The sequence below is a fragment of the Neomonachus schauinslandi genome, chromosome 12 (genome assembly GCF_002201575.2).
Source record: "Neomonachus schauinslandi chromosome 12, ASM220157v2, whole genome shotgun sequence".
In the NCBI taxonomy this organism is placed as follows: domain Eukaryota; kingdom Metazoa; phylum Chordata; class Mammalia; order Carnivora; family Phocidae; genus Neomonachus; species Neomonachus schauinslandi.
The window spans coordinates 34,838,203-34,864,453 of NC_058414.1; the positions used below are offsets into that span (position 1 = coordinate 34,838,203).

Below are 26,251 nucleotides of genomic sequence, written 5' to 3' on the forward strand. Positions count from 1 at the left end.
ATTGGGTTCTTATATTGGAACAGTTGAATTCTTTTTTTTTTTTTTTAAAGATTTTATTTATTTATTTGAGACAGAGAATGAGAGAGAGAGAGAGCAGGAGAGAGGGGAGGGTCAGAGGGAGAAGCAGACTCCCTGCCGAGCAGGGAGCCCGATGCGGGACTCGATCCCGGGACTCCAGGATCATGACCTGAGCCGAAGGCAGTCGCTTAACCAACTGAGCCACCCAGGCGCCCTGGAACAGTTGAATTCTGATTTTCTCTGCTTTTTTATAATATTTCAACTGTTCCAGTATAACAATCCCAGTGGATACGTGCACTTTAAAGGAGGAGAATTGATAAGGTATACAGGATATACATAAGGAATTAGGTTAAACATAAATTAGGAGAGGAAGTCAAGACCCAAGGAAATATACGAGCCGTAGAACTTAATCACTTCTGTATTTATATTGAATGTTTGGTTCCTAGAGAACAAAGTAAAAAGTGAGGCACCATTGCTTATATAGCTCTCATTATCTGGTTCTTTAGAGAAATGCAGATTTTCTCTTGCACTTAGCTCTTACAAAAATTTCTCAAGTGAAATGTGATAGCAGGGCATCATAGCAATTAAGAGCATGCGGTTTGGTATAGGATATACCATGCTTTAAATTTGTGTTCTTCTGGCTTACTAGATTTATGATCTTAGGAAAGTTACTTAACTTCTGAGTCAATTTTCTCTGTGTGAAAAGAGGGAAAAAATAGGAATAAGTGATTTTTATAAGGATTCAGTGAACTAATCTAACATAAACCACCTAGCAGATGATAAAGACTCATAAATGAAATTTTTAAAGTAGTCATTACTGTGATAATGGTGATGTTATAAATATGTTTTTTTTTTTTAAAGATTTTATTTATTCGAGACAGAGAGAGAGAGAGAAAGGATGAGCAGGAGGAAAGGGAGAGGGAGAAGCAGACTCCCCACTGAGCCAGGATCCCAATGGGAGGCTCAATCCCAGGACCCAGAGATCATGACCTGAGCTGAAGGCAGATGCTTAACCATCTGAGCCACCCAGGCGCCCCATAAATATGTTTTGTAAGGCATCAGTCATCTAAGCAGATAGCAGAGCACCAAAGTGTGTCGGTCATTGAAAACTGTTCCGAAGACATCCAAGGTACTGTGGTCCAAGAGACAACGTTTGGTGGCCCAGCTTGATCCTTAGAATAATGTAGATTGTTGACATTAACTACCAGTACTGATAGGATTAAGCTCTACCCTATACTCTCAGATAGGATGTTGGAAAAAGATTGAGAACCCTTGTTTCAAAAGCACAGGGTGTATAGAAGAAGCCCAGTTAGGAGTACTGATTCCCAATATAGATCATATTAGATTCAACCTGTGATTTGTGTGCTTACTACTGAAAATAGACATTTATTTACATTTCATTGCCAGACAGTATTCTAAGTATTAGGGTATAGCAGAGGTAAAAAGAGATGAAGTGTTTGCTCCCATACACTTTATATTCTAGGTTGTGCAGATAGACCCCGTATAGATGGTGTTAAGTACTGTAAAAAGAAAACAAACCTGGGTAATAGAACTGTTAGGAAATTCCATGCTGTTACTTGTATAAGGTTCTCACAGAAGACCTCTTAAAAGTGGTAAAAGAAGAACCCTGAAGGAAGTGAGAGAGTAAATCATGAAGGTACCTGGTTGAGTACCTTTTGAGAAAGTGGAATGCGAGAGAGAAAGTCAGTCTAATGAATGTTTCAAAGAGGTGGCCAGGAAGAATTGGTAGGAGTGTGAAGACTGCTTGCCCAGCTTCCAGCTCTGCTGAGTTAGAAGACGATTTGATTCAGTCCTGCCACCCCCACAGTCAGGGGACCCATTTGGTGAAATATTGTGAAATCCTGGCACAGATTTACCTTCTCAGCAGATGTAACTGGATACAGGAGGAAGAAATAAAAAGGAAAAAGGGCAAGGGCTTGCCCTTCAGGAGAAGATATTACTCTAGGTTATTTGACATAAGCAAATGGAAGAATGGGTTGCTATTAGTGTCAGAAAAGACTGCAAACGAGTAGTTTTTGGAGAGGAGAGGTAGACCTTCAACATAAGGATCCAGACCCATTAAATGCAAACACTTCATAAATGTTTAAAAATAAATATTGAGGAAGTGGTTAGATATATATAGAGTTCAGGAAATAGGATAAGACTAGACATGAAAATATGGTTGCCTGTAGGGCAGTGTTTTTCAAACTGAGTTGTAACTCATCTTTAAGTTGTAAAATCAATTTATTGGTTTAGGTCCAGGATTTTAACATAATAATGTAATGGGAAGTTCAGTTATATGAATATACACACATATAGGGGTGCCTGGCTGGCTCAGTTGGGAAAGCGGGTGACTCTTAATCTCTGGGTTGTGAGTTCAAGCCCCATGTTGGGTGTGGAGCTACTTAAAATTTAATAACAATAATAATAATAATAAACACACATGGATACCTATGCACACTTTGGGTCACAATATAAAATATTTTTTTATTGTTGTGTGTGTATGTGTTTGCCGTGGTTGCAGTGAAAAAATTTGTAAAACACTAATGTAGTGACTGTAGATAGAGCAGAGGTCTGGGGGCTGAGCCTGGATAATGCCAGTGTTTAGAGATCAGAGAAATGAGGAAGAACAAAGAAGATGGAGAAAAAGCAGTAAGTTAAATATGGGAAGAACAAAAGACTGCATCACAGTAGCCAAGTAATAAAAGTGTATCAAGAACACAATGTATTAAACTGTGTCAGAGGTTTCTGATCCATCAAGAATGATTAGAACTGCAAACTTATTATTGGATTTTACAATGTGAAATCATGGGTGACTTTCACAAGAACACATTTGATGAGGGTGATGCAGACAAACTGATTGGATTTGAGAGAGTGCAGGGGAAGAATGAAGAGATGAATTAGTTTTACTTGAAAGGGGAGCAGAGAAATAGAGTGGTAGCTCAGGAATAATGGAGTCAAGCAGTAGGTTTTTGTTGTTGCTGTTTTGTTTCTGTTTAAGAAGAAAAATATCATATTTCTTTGTTAATAGAGATGATTAAGGAGAGAAGGAAAAAAAAAATAGCTAATTCAGGAGAGAGAGAAACAGTTGTTGGAGCAGTGTCCTTGAGGAGCGGAGAGGAGATGCAACCAGGAGGGTTGCCATTAGATAGGAGCATGGCAGTTTAATCCATAGTAACAAGAAGGAAGGCAGAGAATATTTGGTTCATGATTCAGGATGTTTTCAGATGTGATATTTGGACCTTTGGAAGTTCTCTTTTGATTGCTTTGATTTTCTCACTAAACTAAGAAGAAAGGTCAGTACCTGAGAATGAGAAAAGAAGAGAAGACATTGAAGCTTTAAAGAGAAAGGGCTGTCTAGGAGAAGGAATAAAAAATGGAAAAGACCAGGTAAATTGAGATTTGCCCGGTATCCTGAAGGGCTCATGCAAGGGTAATAGTTACAAATTTAAAATAAGACCATTCAGCTTGGTTGGATTTTTTTTTTCTTTTCAGCTAAGCTCAGTTTACACAGGCAGAGTGTCCACAGAGTCACCTGTAATCACAGGTGGGATTTGTTAGATAGGATAGTGAAATGGGAAGGAGAGAATAACAAGGTAGTTGAGTCTTTAGCTGAGTTTTTTAGTTTCCAGACCTTTTAATTTAATTTTAATTATTTGTTTCTTTTAATTGTTACTCATTTCTGGTCTAAAGAAAGTGATCTTCATGATACAAATTTTTCAGAATTTCAAAAGCTTCCTTTATGACCTAACATATGGTCAGATTTTTATTGTTGTTTATTATCATCTTTACTGAGGTATAATTTACATATAATGAAATTCACCAGTTGTAAGTGCAAAATTTGGTGAGTTTTAACAGATTTTTAGTTATGAAACCAACGCACAATGGAGATATAAAACATTTCCATCACCCCCAAGTTTGTTCATGTTCATTAGGAGACAGTCTCCTTCTTTTTATATTGCTGGATTCTGTTTGCTAATATTTTGTCAAGGATATTTATGTCTGTTTTCATGAGGAACATCATCCATAGTTTTGTTTTCTTGTAATATGTTTGGTTATGATATCAGGATAATGCTGGCCTTGTACAGTGTTGAAATATATTCCCTCTTCTGTTTTCTGGAAGAATTTATGTAGAATTGGTTTTATTTTATTTTATTTTATTTTGGGGGAGAGGGGCAGAGGGAGAGGGACAAGCAGACTCTGCATTGAGCACAGAGCCCGATGCGGGGCTTAATCTCATGACCCTGAGATCATGACCTGAGCCAAAATCAAGAGTCAGACACTCAACCAACTGAGCCACCCAGGCACTGCGGTATTATTTTATTCTTAAATATTTTGTAGAATTTGCTAGTGAAACCAACAGGGCCTGGAGGTTTCCTTGACAGAAGGCTTTGTTAAACTATGAATCCAATTTCTTTAATAGATTTTGTTTTATTCATGGAATCTATTTCTTTTAGAGTGAGCTTTGTTAGTTTGTGTCACTCAAGGAATCAGTCCATTTCATATAAACTGTTGAATTTATGTTGGTGAAGTTGTTTATACTATTGCTTTATCACTTAATGTCTGTGGGATCTGTAAGTTATCTCTACTTTCTCACTTTTTTCTCTCTCATTCTGGCTAGAAGTTTATCACTTGTATTGATATTTTCAAGTGTCCAGCTTTTGGGTTTTTAAAAAATTCCTTTTGTTTTACTTTCATTGATTGCTTTATTTTTTTACTTGTTTCTGCTTGCTTTGGGTTTAATTTGTTTTCTTTTTCTGATTTCCTAAAAGACCTTTCCTCTTTCCTGATACATACATCTACTACTGTAAGTTTCCCTTTAAGCACACCTTTAAGCTGCATTCTAGGGAGCCTGGGTGGCTCAGTCAGCTAAGTGTCTGCCTTCAGCTCAGGTCATGATTCCAGGGTCCTGGGATCGAGGCCCACATCGGGCTCCTTGCTCTGCAGGGAGCCTGCTTCTCCCTCTGCCTGCCACTCCCCCCGTTTGAGCTCTCTCTCTCTTTCTGACAAGTAAATAAATAAAATCTTTAAAAAAAATTTTTAAACTGCATTCTACACATTTTCATTCAATCTGAATATTTGATTTCTTTTGTGACATCCTCTTTGATTCGTGAGTTACTTAGAAATGTGTTGTTAAATTTCCACATTTTAGGGGTTTTCAGATCTCTTCTGTTAATTAATGTATAATTTTTAATTTCTTTGTGGTCAGACATACTTTGTATGATTTCAGTTTATTTGAATTTATTGCCCTAAATATGTTCTGGTTGAATGCTCCATGCATACTTGAAAAGAATGAGTATTCTGCTGTTATTCAGACTTCAGGTTTTCCTCTGGTATTATTTCCCTTCAGCTTGAAAAACTCCCTTTAGCATTTCTTTTAAACTAAAATAGAAAAGCCAGTTAGGGACAGGCCATAAGTTCTGTTTTACCTTCTTCATACAAATTTTTTCAAGTTTTAACACCCTCTGCAGTTTGCTTGTTTTTGTTAACTTTTCAGAGTTCTCTGGTAGTTGCTTTTGTATTTTGTTCAGTTTTCAGTTGTGGGAAAGAGAGGCTGTAGTGGGTTTCACTTATGCTAACTAGAATTACAAGTCTCTGTCTTACATCTTTTTGTTCCACAATTTAGATAGAATTATTGCTTTATACCTGTCAGTGTTTAGATTTATCTTCATATTTACAAAAAGAAATTTTAATGCTCTAATCCTTTTTGCATCTAATGCCTTCCTTCTAGGATCATTCTCTGCCTTTTGAGGGACATCCTTTAGAAATTCTTTTACTTACAATCTACTAGGAGTAAACTCTGTTTTTATTTCATGTTTTTATTTTGCTTTTATTCCTGAAAGATGGTTTTATTGACCATTCAAATCTGGGTTGACGGTTATTTTTATGTCAGAACTTTAAAGATAACCTTTCATTGTTTTCTGACTTCCTCTTGTTTCTGCTAAGGAAGTCCTTGTCATTTTAATTATTGTTCCCTCATAGGTAATACACCTTTTTATTATGCAATAATAGAACTTTTAAGAACTTTTTGTTTTTGGTGTTCTCTATATTTGTCCTTCCAAGATTCATTGGTCTTCTTGACTCTTAGGAGTGCTACCTAATGTATTCTCACCTATTACCCATGAAATAGTTCCTTTCCGTTATTCTCTAATATATCCTCCTAGAACAATGATTAGATGTTGGTTGAACATTCTCACTCTATCCTTCATATCTCTTTGCTTCTCTTTCATATTTTTAATCTTTTTGTCTGTATTGCATTCTTAGTATTGAGAGACAAGCAGATCAGGTTCAAGACAGGAAATTAAAGTAAAAGCTAGTCATGAGATCTTGAGCACTAGTTAGAGAATATTAAAGGCATGTAAAATGGAGATTATCTCTGTCTGTCACTTTTTTTTTTTTTTTATTTATTTATTTGAGACAGAGAGAATGAGAGACAGACAGCATGAGAGGGAGGAGGGTCAGAGGGAGAAGCAGACTCCCTGCCAAGCAGGGAGCCCGATGCGGGACTCGATCCCGGGACTCCAGGATCATGACCTGAGCCGAAGGCAGTCGCTTAACCAACTGAGCCACCCAGGCGCCCTGTCTGTCACTTTTTGTAGGATTTCTTTTAGTTTAAAACCATTGTGAGGGGCGTCTGGGTGGCTCCGTTGGTTAAGAGTCTGCCTTCAGCTCAGGTCATGATCCCAGGGTTCTGGGATCAAGCTCCACGTCAGGTTCCCTGCTCAGCGGGGCGTCTGCTTCTCCCTCTCCCTCTACTCCTCCACCCCCCACCCCCTGCTCTCTCATGCTCTCTCTCTTTCTCAAATAAATAAAATCTTAAAAATAAATAAATAAATAAAACCATTTTGACTAGTAACTTGCTTTTTAAATTCCTGCTGGTATGATGTGGATGGAACTAGATGGTATTATGCTAAGCGAAATAAGTCAATCAGAGAAAGACAATTACATATGGTTTCACTCACATGTGGAGTTTAAGAAACAAAACAGAGGATCATAGGGGAAGAGAGGAAAAAATAAAACAAGACAAAACCAGAGAGGGAGACAAACCATAAGAGACTCTTAATCATAGGAAACAAACTGAGAGTTGCTGGAGAGTAAGGGGGTAAGGGGATGGGGTAACTGGGTGATGGACATTAAAGAGGGCATGTGATTTAATGAGCACTGGATATTATATAATACTGATGAATCACAGGCCTGTACCTCTGAAACCAGTAATACCTTATATGTTAATTAATTGAATTTAAATTAAAAATTTTTTTAAATAAATAAATTCCTGCCAGTATTTATAAATCTAATCCTTTTCGTTTATTTTTTTAGGTCATTGTATCAATGAGTATAGCATTTGCTCAACAAACTGAACTATCTAGAATATCTGGGGAAAAAGAGGATACTACATCGTCAAAACAAGCACATGCTTTCTGTCAGCAAGAACATTTAAATAAAATGAAATTATCACAGGGTCAAACTTTTGAAGCAATGGACATGAAATTTAAAGAAGAATTTAAACCACTCAGTAAAGAGTTAGGAGAAAATGGAAAGGAAGTTCTGTTATCAAACAATGATAATCTTGATGATAAACTAGAATCGAAGGACCATGAACTGACTATTTCAGAAGAAATGTTCTCCAAAGATAAAACATTTATAGTCAGAGACCCTGTAAGTGTGCTTTTTTGTATAAGAAATTGTGACTTCCTTCACTATAAAAATATTACCAGTAATTAATATTCCTTAATGGGGAAGGAAGGTATCTAGTCTTGACTTAGGGATTAGCATTATGATTGTGTTTTATTACTTATATATGAATAAATGATTTAATATTATTATTAAATAAAACAAGTCTGGTTCATAGTATTGTTAATCTTGTACATACTGTGCATGGTAAAATCTCATTGTAAGTTATACTTGCATTAATTTTGTTTCAGTCAATTTAAGATTAATTATCCTGTAGTTTAGTAGTATGTATGAATAAAATATTTGCTTCATTTAATGTGATAATAACATCACAAGGAAATAGCTACCTGTTTAAGAAGATAATTTGAAGTATTGTACTCTGTATATACTAATTCTTTTCTTCTTTACTTATCCATTAATGGAGGATCTGTTCTGTGTCTATAGCACAACTGTGTGTTTAACAGAAAGTAAAAATCCTACATTTAAAAATTATCTAAATTCAAATTTTTTATTAATGTTCAGGATGGGTTATGTCTTGTTTAGAGGCATATTCAAATAAAATTGTCAACTTCTTCATGAAGTGCAAAACTAAGGTATTTGTGAAAACCTCTTTAGTTTACCAGCAACTGTTCGTTTAAGTAGTAGCTCTTTGGGAATTGAAGTACTTCTGAACTTCATTAAGGAGTTGATTTCTTACGAATTTGAGAAAGTGGAATATAAAGCTTTTATTTCCAAATAAAAATTAGTGAAAATTGTTTCTTATCAAGCAGTTCTCTGTAGTACTGTGATGACCACTGCATAATATAAATTAAATAGGTAAAAATTTTCACGTTTTATAAATTTAATTTTAATTTTAAATTATAAATATTCCATTTATGTTATCTCCCCGTCATAAAATGTCAAGAGGGATAATGGAGTTATAGCTTCATTAAGAGCAGAAGGCATCCTGAGGATTTTTAGTCTTTCTTCTTCTTCTCTCTTAGAATCAGATTGCCTCTAAACTAACTGCTAAACAACTATTTTGCTTTTAGAAAATAACCTGTGTAATGATAATAAACTAACTTCCCGCCAGACTTGGAATTACAATTAAGACAAATTTCTTTTTTTTTTACTTTATTAGTTTAGTAATGGGGATAAAAAATCAGGTGCTTTGTGGGGTTAGAATTGCTTTCATATTAGTTCCTAATGATGTTGACACTGAAAATTTTCCACGAAATGTTTTATGATTGCTGTCTTTTTTTTTTTTTTTTTAAACTATTGTAGATCCATGATGAGATTTTGGTGTCAAGTATGGATGCTTCTAGACAACTAATGTTAAATGAAGAACAGTTGGAAGATATGAGGCAGGAACTTGTACGACAATACCAAGAACATCAGCAGGCAACAGAACTGTTACGGCAGGCACACATGCGCCAGATGGAGAGACAGCGAGAAGACCAGGAACAGCTACAAGAAGAGATTAAGAGACTGAATAGACAGTTAGCCCAGGTATGGGACTTAGAGTCCCTTTTCTCCCCATTTAAAATAACAGTATTCTTTATGTAGCCTTTTTTTAAAAGTCGGTATTATTGCCAACATCTGAATAAATACAAACCTTTAACATCAGGAACGGACTCCCATCAGCACAGCAGCCTTAGATCTTATTAGGAACACCTGACCCACCCTTGGAGTGCCTTGCCTCTGTGCCATTTTATTTATCTGCCCTTTCGCCATTGGAAAAGTGGCTACAAGGTTGTTTGTATGTTTTGAATCATTCCGTTGACCATACACAACAAAAGCACTTTGACAGTTTTGGAAATTCTTTGTGCTGAGATGCAGTTGACAGTCATTTTTCCCATATTCATTTCTAGTTTTGTGAGTCCACCAATTAGCATCTCCAAGGTTTACCTTTATCTATCTATAATCTATCTTTTTAATCATGAATGGGAATCTGAAGTAGTATGTTTCTGGAACTTTCTCCAGGGAAACATCTCTTCTTGATTTGAGAAATGCAGATTTACGTAACATTCTTATCCCTTTCCTTACTCCTTGGTATTTGGGAGCTGGATTCTTATCAATTGCTGTATATAGACTCACAAAATCATTACAGAAAAGCAAGAAAATTTATATAGACGTTCCTATAAAAACAAATTTATTCCATTTATTTTGAAAACTTAAACAGATTAAAAAAAGAAATCTTGAAATATGTTCTTTCAAATATAGAATAATAGGAAAATTGAGAGTTGAACATAAAACATATCATTTGGAAAAATTGATATTGCTTTTCTTCATTGCATTTTGTGAATTCAAACCTCCGAATTTTCAATGCAAAATTGGCGTATAAAAATAATATTAATTGAGCTTCACCAATTCCGGAATTAGCTTTTTTATGTTTCATATTTTGCATTGAACTTTGTATATGCTTTTAACCCCTAATCATGGGATGTAACTCATAGGTAGAAAGGGCCTCTTGGTTCCAGGGGGTTAAAAGAAATATGCTAATTATTTCTGCTTTTTTTTTCCTTCTGTCGCAAACAATATTCTCTCATGACCTTTTTTCTTATTTAGAGATCCTCAATAGATAATGAAAACCTGGTTTCAGAGAGAGAGAGGGTGCTTTTAGAGGAGCTGGAAGCACTAAAGCAGCTGTCTCTAGCTGGAAGAGAGAAGCTGTGTTGTGAGCTGCGCAACAGCAGTACGCAGACACAGGTAGTATGGACTTTGGCCCACCTAGGAGCAATGGATCAACAGTGCAGTAGGATCTGTTTGTCTTTGTTGTTGGTGTCCAATGTATTTTTTATAGGCGTTGAGCTTAATGTATTTGTGATTGTTTACATGTAAGGTAGGTGGAGTCCTTCTATGTAAGGTAATTTGCATAGGACATTGCTATAGCAGCACCAGCTGTTTCACCAGGGAGCAGCCCAGCTAACTTGATGTCATACTAGAGCCTGCATTAGCTAGAACCCATTAAAGTTCTTTTCATCTCTACGTTAGGTTGCCTTATCTTTTTTGATAATGCTAATCCCTTGATAAAATGTAGTTAAATATTATTTCAAAGATTATCTATTTTGCCTGCAGAGATTTCTATTTCACCTCATAACAGTATAGAAGAATGACATGCTATTTCCAAGATGACAGGTTTTCTTTCTGTTTTGTCCTCTCTGCCTTTATACAAACTTAAGCAGAACAGAGATGAAAACCAAGAGGAAATGGAAGAACAGACCTTTAAAGAAAAGGAGTCAGACAGAAAACCTGAAGATGTGCCTCCTGATATTCTGACCAATGAAAGGTACACAGAATGTGTTTGGTGGTTTTTGTTTTGTTTTTTTTTTTTGGTACAAAGGGAATTAAATAGTTGTTTCAATGTGGTAAACTTTATTTGTCCTTATTTTGATCTTGTACATTTATTTGTCCATTTTACTGTGTATGTAAGGAACTGTCAATTTTTGATAGACAAATTTATAAAAATCTTTTTTATGTAAGGTAATTTTTGTTTGGATATTGATCATGTACTTATCTCAGTAAATGATAAGGCATTGTTTGATTATTGAACCTTAATTTTATTCTGCTCATATGCCATTTTTTATCCTAAAAAACATAATTGCACTTGTGAGTGTATTTCTTCAGTATATGGACATGCATTCCCCTTGCTTGTGATGAGAAAAAAAATGAAGTGTGATAGTCTACAGTTAGCTTCTTTCATTCATTTACTGCATATAAGATGAGAACTTTTAATCCATATCCCACTTTTATAGAGGAATAAATTAATGATCCGATGTTAACAAAACTGCCCCTGACTTGACTTTGTAGATGTTAATATAAAAATGTAAAATATTAAATGAGAATTCACCCCCATATTAAGGACTGTAAGCAGAATATTTTAAAATTTGTTTTTTCAAATGAAAATAATTTCTTTAATTTTAAATTAAATTAATATCTACTAACTTAATTTCCTCCTTTTCCAATTTCTGTGACTGTCAACCCTCTGTGTCCTCCTAACCTCCTTCCTCAGCTTGCATGGAGGAATTTGGCCCCTAAGATTTTGGCTTCCCCATTGGATCATCAGTATGGAACACAGTCAGTATGGAACTCAAACAAGAAAGACAGTGTATGAAAATTAGAGTTACCATGGCAATATAAAATAAACATTTTGTTTATTTTATATTATTTATCTCTAATTGGTATATTTTTAAAACTATGTAGTGTTTAATTTTTAGGAATTTTTGCAGTGAGTGCTAATAAATGAGTATTCATATTTATTTCTCTTTACCATCATATTAATTTTAATCATTTCTCTTATTTATAAATATTTTTTAAAAGATTTTATTTTTTTTATTTGACAGAGAGACACAGTGAGAGAGGGAACACAAGCAGGGGGAGTGGGAGAGGGAGAAGTAGGCTTCTTGCGGAGCAGGGAGCCTGATGCAGGGCTCGATCCCAGGACACTGGGATGATGACCTGAGCCAAAGGCAGACGCTTAACGACTGAGCCACCCAGGTGCCCCTAGAAATATTTTCAAATTATCCTAATCCTGAGGTGTTTGGGGCTTGAACAAAACCTAAGAAAAAATTAAATAAAACCCTTAACTGACTTAATACTAACTAAATTACTTAGAGTTTTATTTTTAATGTCCTGGTCTCATGTAAGCAGAGAACTTGATCTAGGTACAAAAATAGAACTCTCTCTTTCACTGGACAAATACTGAAGGAAAACTTGTCCGTTTATTACCTTGTCTTAAAATAGTTATGTCATGTGCCTGTGAAAACAGATATCCTTTAACCTGATTGTTGGTGATCTCCCACAGTGTGAAGTTGAGAGAGCAAACTGTCTTAAGGCAGAGGACCTTTACCATAAAAGTCTCTTATTTTATATTAAATATAAAGTTTGCCACTATAGTACTCTTATTGAATTAAGCTATTAGGACAACAGAATTATAGTTATTCAGAAGATTAATCAGATAATCTTTTGAATCAGCATTTATGGGAGTATATTTCTTGACATGAAAAGATGTTTGTGTTAAGCAAAAAACAAAAAAAAACTTACAAAAACTCTTTGCCCTGGATAATTCCATTTTTGTTTTTTAAAATGTATATATTTATGAGGTGGAGGGGAAGCCTAGAAAAATAGATCTTAAAATGTTAACAGTGGTTATTTTTGCTGAGATATTTGGGTGGGTGGTTAGCACTGTTTTCTAATTTTTTTTTTTTTTTTTTTGCAAATGAAAATGACATCTTTTTAAAAAGACAGATGCACTATTAATTCCATTTGGTTGAAAATAAGTTCCTTCTGGCTGAAATGAATGTGGTTTATGTAACTTGAGAAATTTCTGTCTCTGGAGCAGATATAATAAAGAATGTCCTATGATATTCCCTCTGGTGTTGGCAGATAGTGATATTGTACAACAGACCTTTTTAAAAATAGGTCTCTGCCTGTTTTTGTAATTTAATTATCTAGATTATCACCAGGAAGTTGTAGAAATATGAATTTTTCTGGTGGAATTTTTAAATTATATTGTTTGACACATAAAAAGATTAAATGTGATTTTCTTCCAAGTTAGAAACTTTACTAACCTAAAACTTATATGATTTATTTAAGGTCAGTAAAGTATTGCACATTTGTGAAAAAATGTTATAGTTTACTGATGGACCAAAATCTTTTTAGAAGAAAACAAATTTTATAATGTAATTCTTAAATAAAAAACAAAAGCACTTCATTTTAAGTGCGATTGCATATTATTTCAGTAGAGAGGGTCGTATAATATTTTTCAAGTCAGATTTTTTGTGGGACATAAGCTAAGTGTTTGCTTCAAAAAGATTAAGCATTTTAATAAATGTTTCTTTATCTATACAGGTTTGCACTCCAGAAAGCTAATAACAGACTTCTGAAGATTCTCTTAGAAGTTGTGAAGACAACAGCAGCTGTTGAAGAAACAATTGGTCGCCATGTTCTTGGTATTCTAGACAGATCTAGTAAGGTCCAGTCATCTGCCAGCTTGATTTGGAGATCAGAAGCAGAGGCACCTATAAAGTCAAATATCCATGAGGAACACACAGGAGGTACTAGTTTGAGACTATCATCATTATCTTCAATAAATCTTTCTTAGTTCAAGGCAGTTTTGCTATGTGTTGAAAATACAGAAGAGACAATATTGAAGTTTTTTCCAACAAGAAAATCTTGAGACACAAATACTTTGGAGCCAGTATTCTCGAAACACCATTATTGTATAGCAGTTGCAAGTGGGTATCTTGGAGTTGTTGTTGTACATACTCAGGGTTTTAACTACTTTGCTATATAAACCAGAGACTGTTTAATTTCTCCACCATAAAAGAAAAATTCCACATCACTTCGCAGGACACTTACCAGTATCCATGAGGTATTGGCAACATCCTGAAATCACCCTAAAGATTAGAAATAAAGAGCTTTTAAGAATCAAGCATCAGTTTCACATATCTGTTGAGGTGGTTAGAAGAAAGTCTTGATAAGAAACCCAAGACTTGATCTTTAGACTATCCTCTGCTAGTTCCTTTCTTCCTTTCGGAAAAGTGGTTTGAAGTATGACAGAATATGTGTGGATCCAGGGGTTAGATCCTGACATGACGTAGCTCTCTTCCTAATTCTCTCTTCTATCAGCTGTGTGGGCTGGGCTCTTCTTTGAATTTCTTGCTTTCACGCTGCTGACGTCTACCCTCTTGTTTTTTAATTCCTTGTTGATGAGGAAATCAGGCAATCAAAAGGTGAGAAAGTTTGTCAGATGGAGAAAGATAGGGTCTGGACTCTTGGATCAACAGATCAAGTCCCTACTTTACTACCATTCCACACCCAAGCATTTCTCTCCAGTTAGAGGCCAACCTTCTAAAAATGCCAATATTTGCAGTGTTTGAGAGCATTCTGTTTAAGTTTCACGTGGAGAAATGAGAAGAAATTATCCCACTTACAGAAGGTTTACCTAATTGCAAGTTGGCCAGTAGTCTGTTTCCAAGTGCAGAGAAAAGCTTGATTTGGAATTATAAGTAAAACTCCCTCAGTTAAGTACAAAGATAATTTTAAAAACCTCTTGGGGTGCCTGGGTGGTGCAGTCGGTTGAGCATCCAACTCTTGGTTTTGGCTCAGGTTGTGATCTCAGGGTCATGAGATCAAGCCTTGCATTAAGCTCCACCCTTAGCATGGAGTCTGCTTTGAGTTTCTCTCTCCCTCTCCCTCTGCCCCTCCCACTCGTGCTCTTGCTCTCTCTCCCTCTAAAATGAGTAAATAAATCTTAAAAAGTTTTTGGGAAAAAAAAAAAAACCCTTTTAATAAAATAAGAGCTGAAATAATAACTGAATTTTTAAACTTTCAAATTCATCTTTTCAAACTTTATAGAAGTATTTTGTCAAATTAACTTCACTCTCTGTTAAGCTCTCAATCAAGGGCTATTTTATTTCTACATATAGATCTTGATGTATAGAAAAGAATTAAGTAATACTTTCTTGGTCTTATTGTAGAAGTGTTTATCAAACTAATTAGGATGACCACTAATACCATTTGGGGACACCTAGATACACATTTTGTATCTTGGAGGAAATACTGAATTAATAGAATTTATCATTTAAAACTGAATTTTCTGATAAACTTTGAAGAATATATTGGCTTAAAAAAAATTGACACTGTTCCATTTATAAGAATTTTTTCTGATGTTCCTTCATATTTTTTCATGGAGCCTTATTGTAAAAACTAAAGGAACTTTTGAAATATTTCTTTTATGTCTTATTTAATATGACAGAAAAAGTTCAGTCTTATTCTGATTATGAAACATTTGCTTTTCAGTTTTTATATATGACTTTTTATTGTCGGTAGTAGTACTTGTGATCTATTTTCAGCTTTCAAGTCCAAACTTGTTTAGATTTTATGCATGTGTGGACTTGTTAACTCTCTAAAGTAAATAATTGATTTGCTAATGTGTGCCTCCTCATAGGAATAACCTCGTTTATGAAACTAAAGGGAGATTTTGAGCCAATGTGAAATTATGTTGAACTTGAGTGAATATTAAAGTAGTTCATAACAATGAGTTCTCCTAGGATATGTTGAAAGAAAAGTTCTTTGAGGCCTGCACTGTGATGGCTCAGTGGTAGAATGCTTACCTCTGTTACTTTTGTAATAGGAAAATCAATAAAGTTAATACATTTTTTAAATCCTAAAGGAAGGTGACATCAGAACTTAACCATTGACAATAGTATGCTTCTTGCTAGACTGACCCCCTTGGGAAGCCTTCCACTTTCAGGGGAAACTAAAGTATGTGAATACCTCCTGGGAAACTGCCTTTAGGACCGTCAGCCCAACCTTCCAATCTCCTCAATGACTGCATATCTTAAATATTCCTATTGTTTCTAGGATAAAGGCCAAATGTCTATAGCCAACAGTAGTTATTTCCTAGAATACTCTTTAATGCTGCTTCTTCAGAGAGGTCCTCCTTGACCACTCTATCTCATTTAGTCCCTCCTCATTTTCCCCGATGACCAAGCACTGAATCTCATCTGCTGCAGTGTCCTTTTGGAGTAGTGTGATGTGATAGAAAGAATGCTGGGTTAGTAATCTAACCAGGCTCTTGATTCTTACTCTAGCTCTCTGCAACTCTGGGCAGATCAGTCTCCCAGGGCTTCAGTTCACTTTACTCATCTGTCAGGTGTAAGAGGCAAAGTAGAGTCAGTGGTTTCCATTTGGAGCTTAGAGATCTTCAGAAGGCCATTGGGCTAGGGGATGCTCTGTCGGATCACCTACCCTGCTTAATCTGGGAAGATAAGGAATGAACATGGTATAAATCCTTAAAGTAAATGACTAAAGGACTTTTGAATAACCATCATCTGCTGTGTTTAAGACACATATCTGAGTGCTTCACCAATGTGAAATCATGAGTCTCTTCACCAAACTGACAATTCTGAGATTTCTGTTGGCATTTTATGAAATTGCCCTGCCAATTTATGTTTTTGTCTGGTTTTTCTCCCAAAGACTAGTTATTATAAATACAATGTAACCTTGATGTCTTTCTCATTCTTTTATTTCATTGGAATAAGCAACAATAGAAGTTCTATTTCTTCATTGGAACGTATTCACATTATTTTTGTTTGTATCTTCAAAATGTTACCAATAAGATACATTAAGCTAGTTGACATCTTCACCTTTTCTAGATACTTTAATATATATTTTTTCATTAACATTTGAAAAAATTTCAGTGGCTTTTTATAAGCCATTTTGTTTTATGTATCTTTTGTAGTTTGTGCTTGAGATTTGTTCCCACGCAATATACAGTATCTTTAATTTTTTTCCCTCACCATTGATTTCTTTTTTCCCCAAAGCATGTTGATATCTTCATAATATGGGGGGGGGGGGGAAGTGCGTTCATTTTTCTTAACTTTGCTCCTCACTCAAGGTAAACCTTGACCAACTCAATGAGAGATTAAACCAACTCCTACTTTTACCAGCTTTGGTTTCTCTTCCTACAGTACCACAGCTGTTCTCTCTGGACAACAGTGACTTCCCAGTTGTCAAATCCAATAGCATCTTCTCAGTCCTTGTCCTGTTTGAGTGTCTAAACAAATAACATTACTGACATCTCTGCCTTTTATGAAATGTTCTCTTGTCTCCTGGAACATCTTCTGTCTTTCTGTGACTTTTTTTTCCACACAGGTTCTTTTGTTAGTTTATATTATGGAGGTGCCAACTATGTTTGTCCTCCTTCTCTCCTGAAACAGGAAAGCAATTGTTTACTGCTCATGAAATAAATGTATCCACTTTCAGGATTTCGACTCTCACCTTAATACAAATGACTTCTAAGGCTCTGCAGACCGAAATTTCTAAGAGTTGACTCATCTTCTCTACCTAGTCCATTAACACTTCCAACTTCATTTTTCATGCCTGCTCTATACACTTTCTCCTGATTTTTAAAGTATTTCTCTTAATCACTCTTCTGTCACCTAAGAATGATTTATGCTTAAATCTCAGAGTCATCTTTTACTACTTTCTTTCTCCCTTGTCTTATACATTTAGTCTTCTCCGACCTGTCCCCAACCCCCCACCTTTCAACACTTCTCACCTAGGCTATTGAAATACTCTTTTTTTTTTTTTTTAAGATTTATTTATTTATTTGAGAGAGAGCTCACAGATGGAGAGGGAGAAGCAGACTCCCTGCTGGGCAGGGAGCCTGACACGGGGCTCGATCCCAGGACCCTGGGATCATGACCTGAGCCGAAGGCAGACACTTAACCGATTGAGCCACCCAGGTGCCCTGATTGAAATAGTCTTCTAACCTGTCTCTTCTTCAGCCCTTTTTCTGCATTGCTGCAGTTTGTTTCCTGATTCCTAGATTTTACATCTTCCTGTTCAAAAAATCATTTACTACCCATTATTTATAGCAAAACCCCAAGGTTCCTATAAAAGTTAAAACCATTCACAGCCTCCTTTCCAGCTACTTTCTTTTAGCTCCAGCTACCTTCTTTTAGCTCTCCTCCCACCCCATCCTAACTTCTCCACATACTTTCACCCCCTAAAGCCTTGGCTCCGCATTGTATCAAACTATTCTCTTTCCTCAGGTTTGTCAAATTGTCTGTATTTATTAGAAAGAAAAGGTCACTAGAATGCATTTAATTTTAAAGATGCTATATAACATATATTTTTAGTTTTAAACACTAATTATAAAGTTAATATTTCTTGCTTCCATAGCTTCTTCAAAAATATTTATTTTCTAGACTACATTCATTTTGTTTAGTAACTTTGTAATATATACATTGTATTATACTTGATATGAATTCATTTTGAATTCCAAGATCCTTTTGAACTCATGAATACTTACGAAGTATTAATCCCTATTACCAAGACATTCAGTTTTGAATACATGGAATAATATAAGTAAATATTAGTCTGGTTGCTGTCTGTTTTTAAGTGTTGAGAATAAAAATACAAAGTGAAAATTGTATTAGCTGTTACACTAAGAACTTAGTGTAACTAACTGCAACTGGAATGCAGTTTTGGATTCTCTAGCCGTGACTTGTACAGAGGAGGTACTCAGTGAATATTGAATGTGCTGCATTCAGATCTTTACCTGATATTGTTAATACATGAGATTGAGAGAAATACATGGCACCAGCTACTTTAGCTTAGCTAGACATTTTAATAAATAGCTCCTCTTCTCCTGGATGACTAGATCAAAATGAATATCCTTTTTTTTTTTGTTTTAAAGATTTTATTTGACAGAGAGAGACAGCGAGAGAGGGAACACAAGCAGGAGGAGTGGGAGAGGGAGAAGCAGGCTTCCCGCTGAGCAGGGAGCCCGATGCGGAGCTCGATCCCAGGACCCTGGGATCATGACCTGAGCCGAAGACAGATGCTTAACGACTGAGCCACCCGAGCGCCCCTCAAAATGAATATTTAAGTTCTTTGGAAATTAAAGTTTGCTGTTAATTTGTTCACTTTCTGATAAGTTACTGATAAGAAATAAGCACTACATGTAATAAAAGCATAGGTCATTCCTCTTCAGGATATTTCATTGTTGGGTTGTAGTATGCTGCCACAGATGAATACCGTATTCCATGACAGCAATAAATAAGCTATGCTTTTATTTCAGTTTAGAGAAAACACTTCCAAAGCTTATTCTCTGCTCATGTAAACTCAGTTTTTTTTAAATAAAAAATAAGAATAGTGTGGATACATACATTCATAGTTAAATTAGTACTGCTCATCAGTCTATTAACCTCTTTGTAATATACCTCTTACAAAATTTCAGGCTGCAAAATGGTCTTAGTCCCTTTTACTGTCTGGCCTGAGCTTGTGATGCTACCCAGTATAGTGCTCAGAAATCAGAGGATCTGTGGGGCGCCTGGGGGGCTCAGTCAGTTAAGCATTCGACTCCCAACTCTTGGTTTCAGCTCAGGTCATAATCTTGAGGTCCTGGGATCAAGCCCCGCGTTGGGCTCCATGCTCAGCAGGGAGCCTGTCTAAGGATTCCCTCCCCCACCTGTCCTTCCCCCTGCTTGCTTGCTTGCTTGCCCTCTCTCTCTCTCCCAAATAAATAACTCTTTTAAAAAAAATCAGAGGATCTGTTCTAGACAAAATCTAGCACTTCTTCTATCCTTCCATATACCTGGAATATCCCATTGCACAGTGTTTTTCTTTTCATATCATTTATGTATTTATTTTCTCATTATACAGTCCTTGAGCATAGGAACCAGATCCCACCACTTATGTGTCTCTATTACTTAGTAAATCCTGCACGGTGGGCACTTAGTAAATATCTGTTGGAAGTTGTTTTAAAAGTTTTTATCAAAGAGGGGTGCCTGGGTTTCTCAGTTGGTTGGGCGTCCGACTCTTGATTTCGGCTCGGGTCATGAGATTGAGCCCTGCATAGGGCTCCGCACTCAGCAGGGAGTCTGCTTGAGATTTTCTCCCTCTCTCCCCTTGCCCCTTCCTCCTTTGTGTGCATGTGCGTGTGCTCTTGCTCTCTCTCTAAAATAAATAAGTAAATCTTAAAAAAAAAAAAAAGGTTTTTGTCAAAGAAAAATTACTGAATAACCCAAGTATTAATTTCTGCAAAGCCCTCTTAGCACAGCATTATCCTTCTCATTCTGCCTGCTTGGTTATCAAATAATATTACATTCTGTATTTCCCTATTTGTTATATTGCAGTGTTGTTATTAAAAGGCCTTAACAAAAGACCTGTAGTTCAATGATTTCAGCTTTTAACTGATTTTATTTTGTAACTTTTTTTACTGTAACTATTATTATAATAGATTTATGCCTTTAAAATACTGTTATTCCAGGGCGCCTGGGTGGCTCACTTGGTTGGGCGACTGCCTTCGGCTCAGGTCATGATCCTGGAGTCCCGGGATTGAGTCCCGCATCGGGCTCCCTGCTCGGCAGGGAGTCTGCTTCTCCCTCTGACCCTCACCCCTCTCATGCTCTCTCTCTATCTCATTCTCTCTCAAATGAATAAATAAAATCTTTAAAAAAAAATAAAAAAATAAAAAAAATAAAATACTGTTATTCCAGTTACAGATGAATCTATACCCTCTTATTCTGGAAGTGATATGCCAAGAAAAGACAGTAGTATGTGGTCAAAAGTAACTGAAGAAGGGACAGATCTCTCAGAACGGCTTGTGAGGAGTGGTTTTGCTGGAACTGAAATAGACCCTGAAAATGAAGAACTTATGCTGAGTATCAGCTCTCGACTACAAGCAGCAGTTGAGAAACTCTTAGAAGCTATAAGTGAAACCAGCAGTCAGGTAACCTCCTTATGTTGCTAATCTGTACTACATTTGTAGGTTTTCTTTTAAGCCAGTGAACAACTAAGTGTTTTCTCTCTATTGTCTCACAGAAATTTAGTCATGTTCCTCTTTATAAATGGTTGGATTTGTAACAACCAATATTGATATCAACAGGGTTCTTTTCAGGTGGTAAGTGTTAATGTCTTGACGGACTCTTCAGGTTCTAAAATTCAGTGTTTTAATTTTAAAATTTTCTAGACTGTTACACATTACTTTTTTTTATATCAAAAGAGATTTTAACTTTATCATTGACTGAAATATTCCATTATAATATATGTTATTTATTTGAAGGAATAATACAAGGAATATCTTAAACCATATGCTCTAGTATGTCCTAACACACTGCTATTGTAATATGATAACAAATCAAACCTACAGTCCTTCACAGAAAACATCCTTTTCATGAATGTTAATAGATTACCTCACTTTACTCTCTCTTGGTAGGGTTAGATGAGGGATACTTTCTACATCGAAGTACTGTTTTTATAGAAATTTTAAAGGGGTATAATCATTTATAACCTAAAATGCAATTTTCTCTGTCTCTAACATTTTTACGCTAGTATGGTAAATGTCTCTTAAGTTACTGTATGTAGAATTTAAATAATTGTTGCTTTAAAATGAAACAAATTCACTTATTTATTTTAAAAATGTTTAAAACAACTGTAGAATCATAGCTGTATGTTAATCAAGTGAGTACTCCATTGTCATCAGTTACAGGGCCAATATTATTAACATTTTCATTGATACCTTTATTCAGAGTATCCTAAATCCATCTGTATTTCAAACAGAAGTTGAGAAGTTGAAAGAGTGTCTTTGATGTCTTGTTATTTCTAATGTCTGGCTTTCATTGATGCTACTTTTTTTCCTCTAAGAAATTATTCTGTTATGGAATCTTTTTGCAATAGCAGTGACTATTGGATTTACCATATTTGACAAATACTGTTATATATTTTGTGTTTTAATGCCAAATTCAATTACTTTTAGGTTAAGTTAGTGATTGAGTCCTCTCTTGGTTAGTGACCCTTGAAATCACTTGTTAACCACCTCCTATTAAGTTAATTTTTCATTATCAATCCATTTTTTTTTCCTCTTGGCAACTTGCTATTGGCATTTAACATAGACGGCATTATCAAAACAGCATATATGTCCAGTGAAATATTTGTCTTCTGGATAGTCTTCAGACAACGAGTTTTCCCCAGGTTCATTCTTCCTTGTAGGGAGACAGTTTAAATTCTCTTCTGTGCTAGAGTGGGGACTGTATCTTTAAGAGCACATTACCACACATTGCAATAATTCACTATCTGGCCAGCAGAATATATCACAATATACCTACTCTTAATTTTCTGAATTGTACCTTGATTGACTAGCCAAACTAAGGTATTCATACTCAGTTAAATATGTTTCAGAAATGTTTTCATAGATAAAGTGCTGTCTTTGGGCAATTCTTATTTCTCTGAAGCTTTCTTTTACAGCAGGTGCAAAATGATTGAAAGGCTTTTGCTTCAGTTACTTAAAGATTTCCTTGAGCATTGTAAAGAACTAAAAGAAGTACAGTATTTTTGAAAACTCACATCTTTGTGTATTTACTAATACACAATAGAAAGGATAACTACACAAATAATAATAGTGGTCTCATCTTTTGCTAAAACCACAGTGAGTTATTTTTCATTGCCAAGATCCTAAGTGCTGGTAGGAAAGGCACCAATAAAAACCAGCTTCATGGGCGCCTGGGTGGCTCAGTCGGTTAAGCGACTGCCTTCGGCTCAGGTCATGATCCCAGGGTCCTGGGATCGAGTCCCACATCAGGCTCCCTGCTCTGCGGGAAGCCTGCTTCTCCCTCTCCCACTCCCCCTGCTTGTGTTCCCTCTCTCGCTGTGTCTCTCTCTGTCAAATAAATAAATAAAATCTTTAAAAAAAAAAAAAAACAAAAAAAACCCAGCTTCATTTGCGTTATTAATTTAAGACATTATACTCTTGGATCAAAGAACTTTAATGTTTACCATATTTTTCTTCAGCCTCAGGTAGACAGCTTAAGCTCAAACATTGCAACTATGAATGCTATGTCATAATATGAAATTCCATAGCTATTATAAGAAAACACATATTTTCTATAAGATTTGCTATTTTTTCAAGTTTTTACTTTTCTAATTAACATAAGCCCTGGATTGGCTTTCTTTTAGAATGCTACACATAAGCCACTTTAACAGTATGCTACTCTACTGAGTGAGCTGGGCCAATTCAGGCATTTTCAGCTGTTGCTTTTCAGCACTTTCAAAGTTTGAATGCATATGCATCCTAGTTATCCCTTTTATTCTATGAAAGTAGTGTAAATAATTCTGTATGGAGTCTCAACATAATCCTGCCTTTTTTTTTTTTTTTTTTTTGCTTATTTCAGCTACATTAGTATTTAATTTCTGTGATTTGTACTCTTTCCTACCATGAAAAAACTAGTAGTATTTTTCCTTTCTTAGCCACTATTAAATACTTTGATCTGGATCTTGAACGCTGTTAATACTGTTGGCTGCTACTTGATACCATCGTAAGTTACGGACAGTCTAGTTAATGCAGTGTAGTTGACCTTTGAACAATACAACTAAAGTGTGCCGCTCCATTTATATGCAGATGTTTTTCAGTATATACAGTACAGTACTGTAAATGCATTTTCTCTTTATGATTTTCTTAATGCCATTTTCTTGTTTTAGCTTACTTTATTGTAAGAATACAGTATATAATACGTAATACATATAACATATAAAATATGTGTTAATCGACTGTTACGCCATCAGGCTTCTGGTCAACAGTAGGCTATTAGTAGTTAAGTTTTGGGAGAGTCAAAAGTTCTGTGGATTTTTTTTTTTTAAAGATTTTATTTATTTATTTGACAGAGAGAGAGATAGCAAGAGCAGGAACACAAGTAGGGGGAGGGGGAGAGGGAGAAGCAGGCTTCCTGCTGAGCAGGGAGCCTGATGTGGGGCTCGATCCCAGGACCCTGGGATCATGACCTGAGCCGAAGGCAGACGCTTAATGACTGAGCCACCCAGGCGCCCAGTTCTGTGGATTTTTGACTGTGCATGGGGTCAGCACCCCAACCCCTGCATTGTTCAAGGGTCAACTGTATAATATTTGTCTTCTGACAAGCACCATGGAAAATGGTAAATAAATCAGAAGTGATCCATGGTTTGACTTATTCCTGTAGGCTACTATAGAGAAACTTCCCCCACAATCCATTAATACTGCCAACAGACAAGTGTGTGGAATCCACCTGAAACACTCATTTTCCCCAGGCCAAGATCACACCTCATCACATCTGCTTGTGTGACCAGGTTTTGAGGTACAACAGGAGCCTGACCATGGCATTTTCCAAATTATTCTCAATTTGTTAAATACTAATATAGCAATATGTTATTTAGCTTTTACTGTATTTTAAGTATCAAAGAACAGGTCACAAAAACTTTGCCTAGAGCACTAAACAGTTTTCATACTGCTTTGTTAAAGTTTTCTCTAAACCAGCATCATCAGCATCACTGAGGACTTGTAAATTTAAATTCTCACTCCCCACCCCAGACCTACTAAATGATGGAGCCCAGCAGCCTGGGTTTAAACGGGTTCTTTAGGTGATTCTGGTACACACTGAAGTTTGAGAACCACTCATCTAGAGATCATTAGTACATGTTCACATTATTCTAGCTGAATTTTGAAGTGTTCTACCAATATCTTAGATAAAAGGTTAAAGTGGTTGTTGCCTTTTGGTATAAAAATCAGGTATATCTTAGGTGAATTGTATTTTTAAAGTAACGAGAATAGGAGTCTGTAAAACTTTCTTTTAATCCAAATTTAGTTCACCTACTACTCTTCCATGGATAGATGTTTAAAGCCGTTGACTGCTTCAGAATATTCTCATTAATAACTAAAATTATCTTGAACATGATAAATATTTTTAACAGTTCATTAGATTGATACAAAACAATGTGTAATCACCTTTGTGAAATAACTTATATTCCATTTTTATTTTAATGTGTCATTATTTGGTTCTTCATAATGGTATAGTTCTCTTTTACCTTGATTTTTTTTTCACTTGTTATAAAAACTAGAACAGAACTGAGAGACACTGCTATAGTCTATTTGTGCTTACAGTGACAGAGAAGTTCAGCTAAGTAGCTCTGCACAGCATACCCTGAGACTAGGAAAGAGAGTAGCATCTCATACTTTGGAGTCAGGTGGGCCCAAGTAAAGCTTATTGGAAGACTTGATGCTTGAGATGAATCATTCATTCATCATATTTATTGAGCACCTACTATATAATAATTGCTATTTTACATACCAGAAGTACAGCATTGAACAAAATAGACAAAATCCTTGCTCTTGTAGAGACCAACAATATGTAAACATACAGTATGTCAGGTGGTGATTATCTGCTGGGAAGAAAAATAAAATGGAGATAGAGCATAATGGGGGAAGGGGACATGTTTATAGGAAAATCAAGGAAGACCCCTCTGATGAAGTAATATTCAAGCATATTTCTTGAGGAAGATTAGGAGAGACAGTCATATAAGTAAGTAGGGGAAGAATGTTTTAGACAAAGGACTAACAAGTGTGAAGGCCCTGAGGTGGTCGAGTGCTTGTTCTTTGTGTGGCTGAGAAAGAGGCCAGTGTGGCTGGAGCAAGGAGAGTGAGGAAAGTGGGAGATGAGGTCAAAATGCTACCTGGAAACCAGATCACATGGAACTTGGAATTTAATTCCTAATGAGAAATGGAGCCATTGTGTACAACTTTTTAACTTTTTATTTTGAAATAATTTTAGAGAAAAGTTGTAAAATAGTCCAGAGTTTCACTCAACTTCCCCTAATGTTAACAGCTTGCATAATCGTATTATAATTATCAAAACTTGGAAAGTAAAACTGATACAATACTATAAACTGAAGTACAGACCCTTTGGATTTCACCATTTTTTCCCACTAAGGTCCTTTTCCTGTTCTAGGGTCCCATGTTGCCTTTAGTTGTCATGTTTTTGTCAGCTCTCTTCTCCTCTTCATTTAGTACCTGAGTCTTTGTCTTTTATGACCTTGACACTTGAAAAGGAGTGGCTAGTTATTTTATAGAGTGCCCCACCATTTGGATTTGTCTGATATTTTTTCATGATTACAGGAAGCTTATGTGTTTTTGACAAGAATACCACAAAAGTGATGTGCCCTTCTCAGTGTATCATATCAGAGGGCACATGATGTCCATATGTCTTATTACTGGTAATGTTAATCTTGATTTCTTGTGGTATCTGCTGGATTTCTCCACTGTACT

General features: G+C 35.7%; 1 protein-coding gene across 1 annotated transcript in view; it reads left to right on the plus strand.

Moving 5' to 3' along the window:
• AKAP9 (A-kinase anchoring protein 9) overlaps positions 1-26,251 on the plus strand; it is a 156,716-nt gene that overhangs the window by 72,375 nt on the left and 58,090 nt on the right. Inside the window, 6 exon segments of the mRNA XM_044920183.1 lie at positions 7,336-7,674; positions 8,953-9,177; positions 10,237-10,377; positions 10,854-10,957; positions 13,519-13,724; positions 20,682-20,914. Coding sequence (XP_044776118.1) covers positions 7,336-7,674; positions 8,953-9,177; positions 10,237-10,377; positions 10,854-10,957; positions 13,519-13,724; positions 20,682-20,914 — 1,248 coding nt within the window.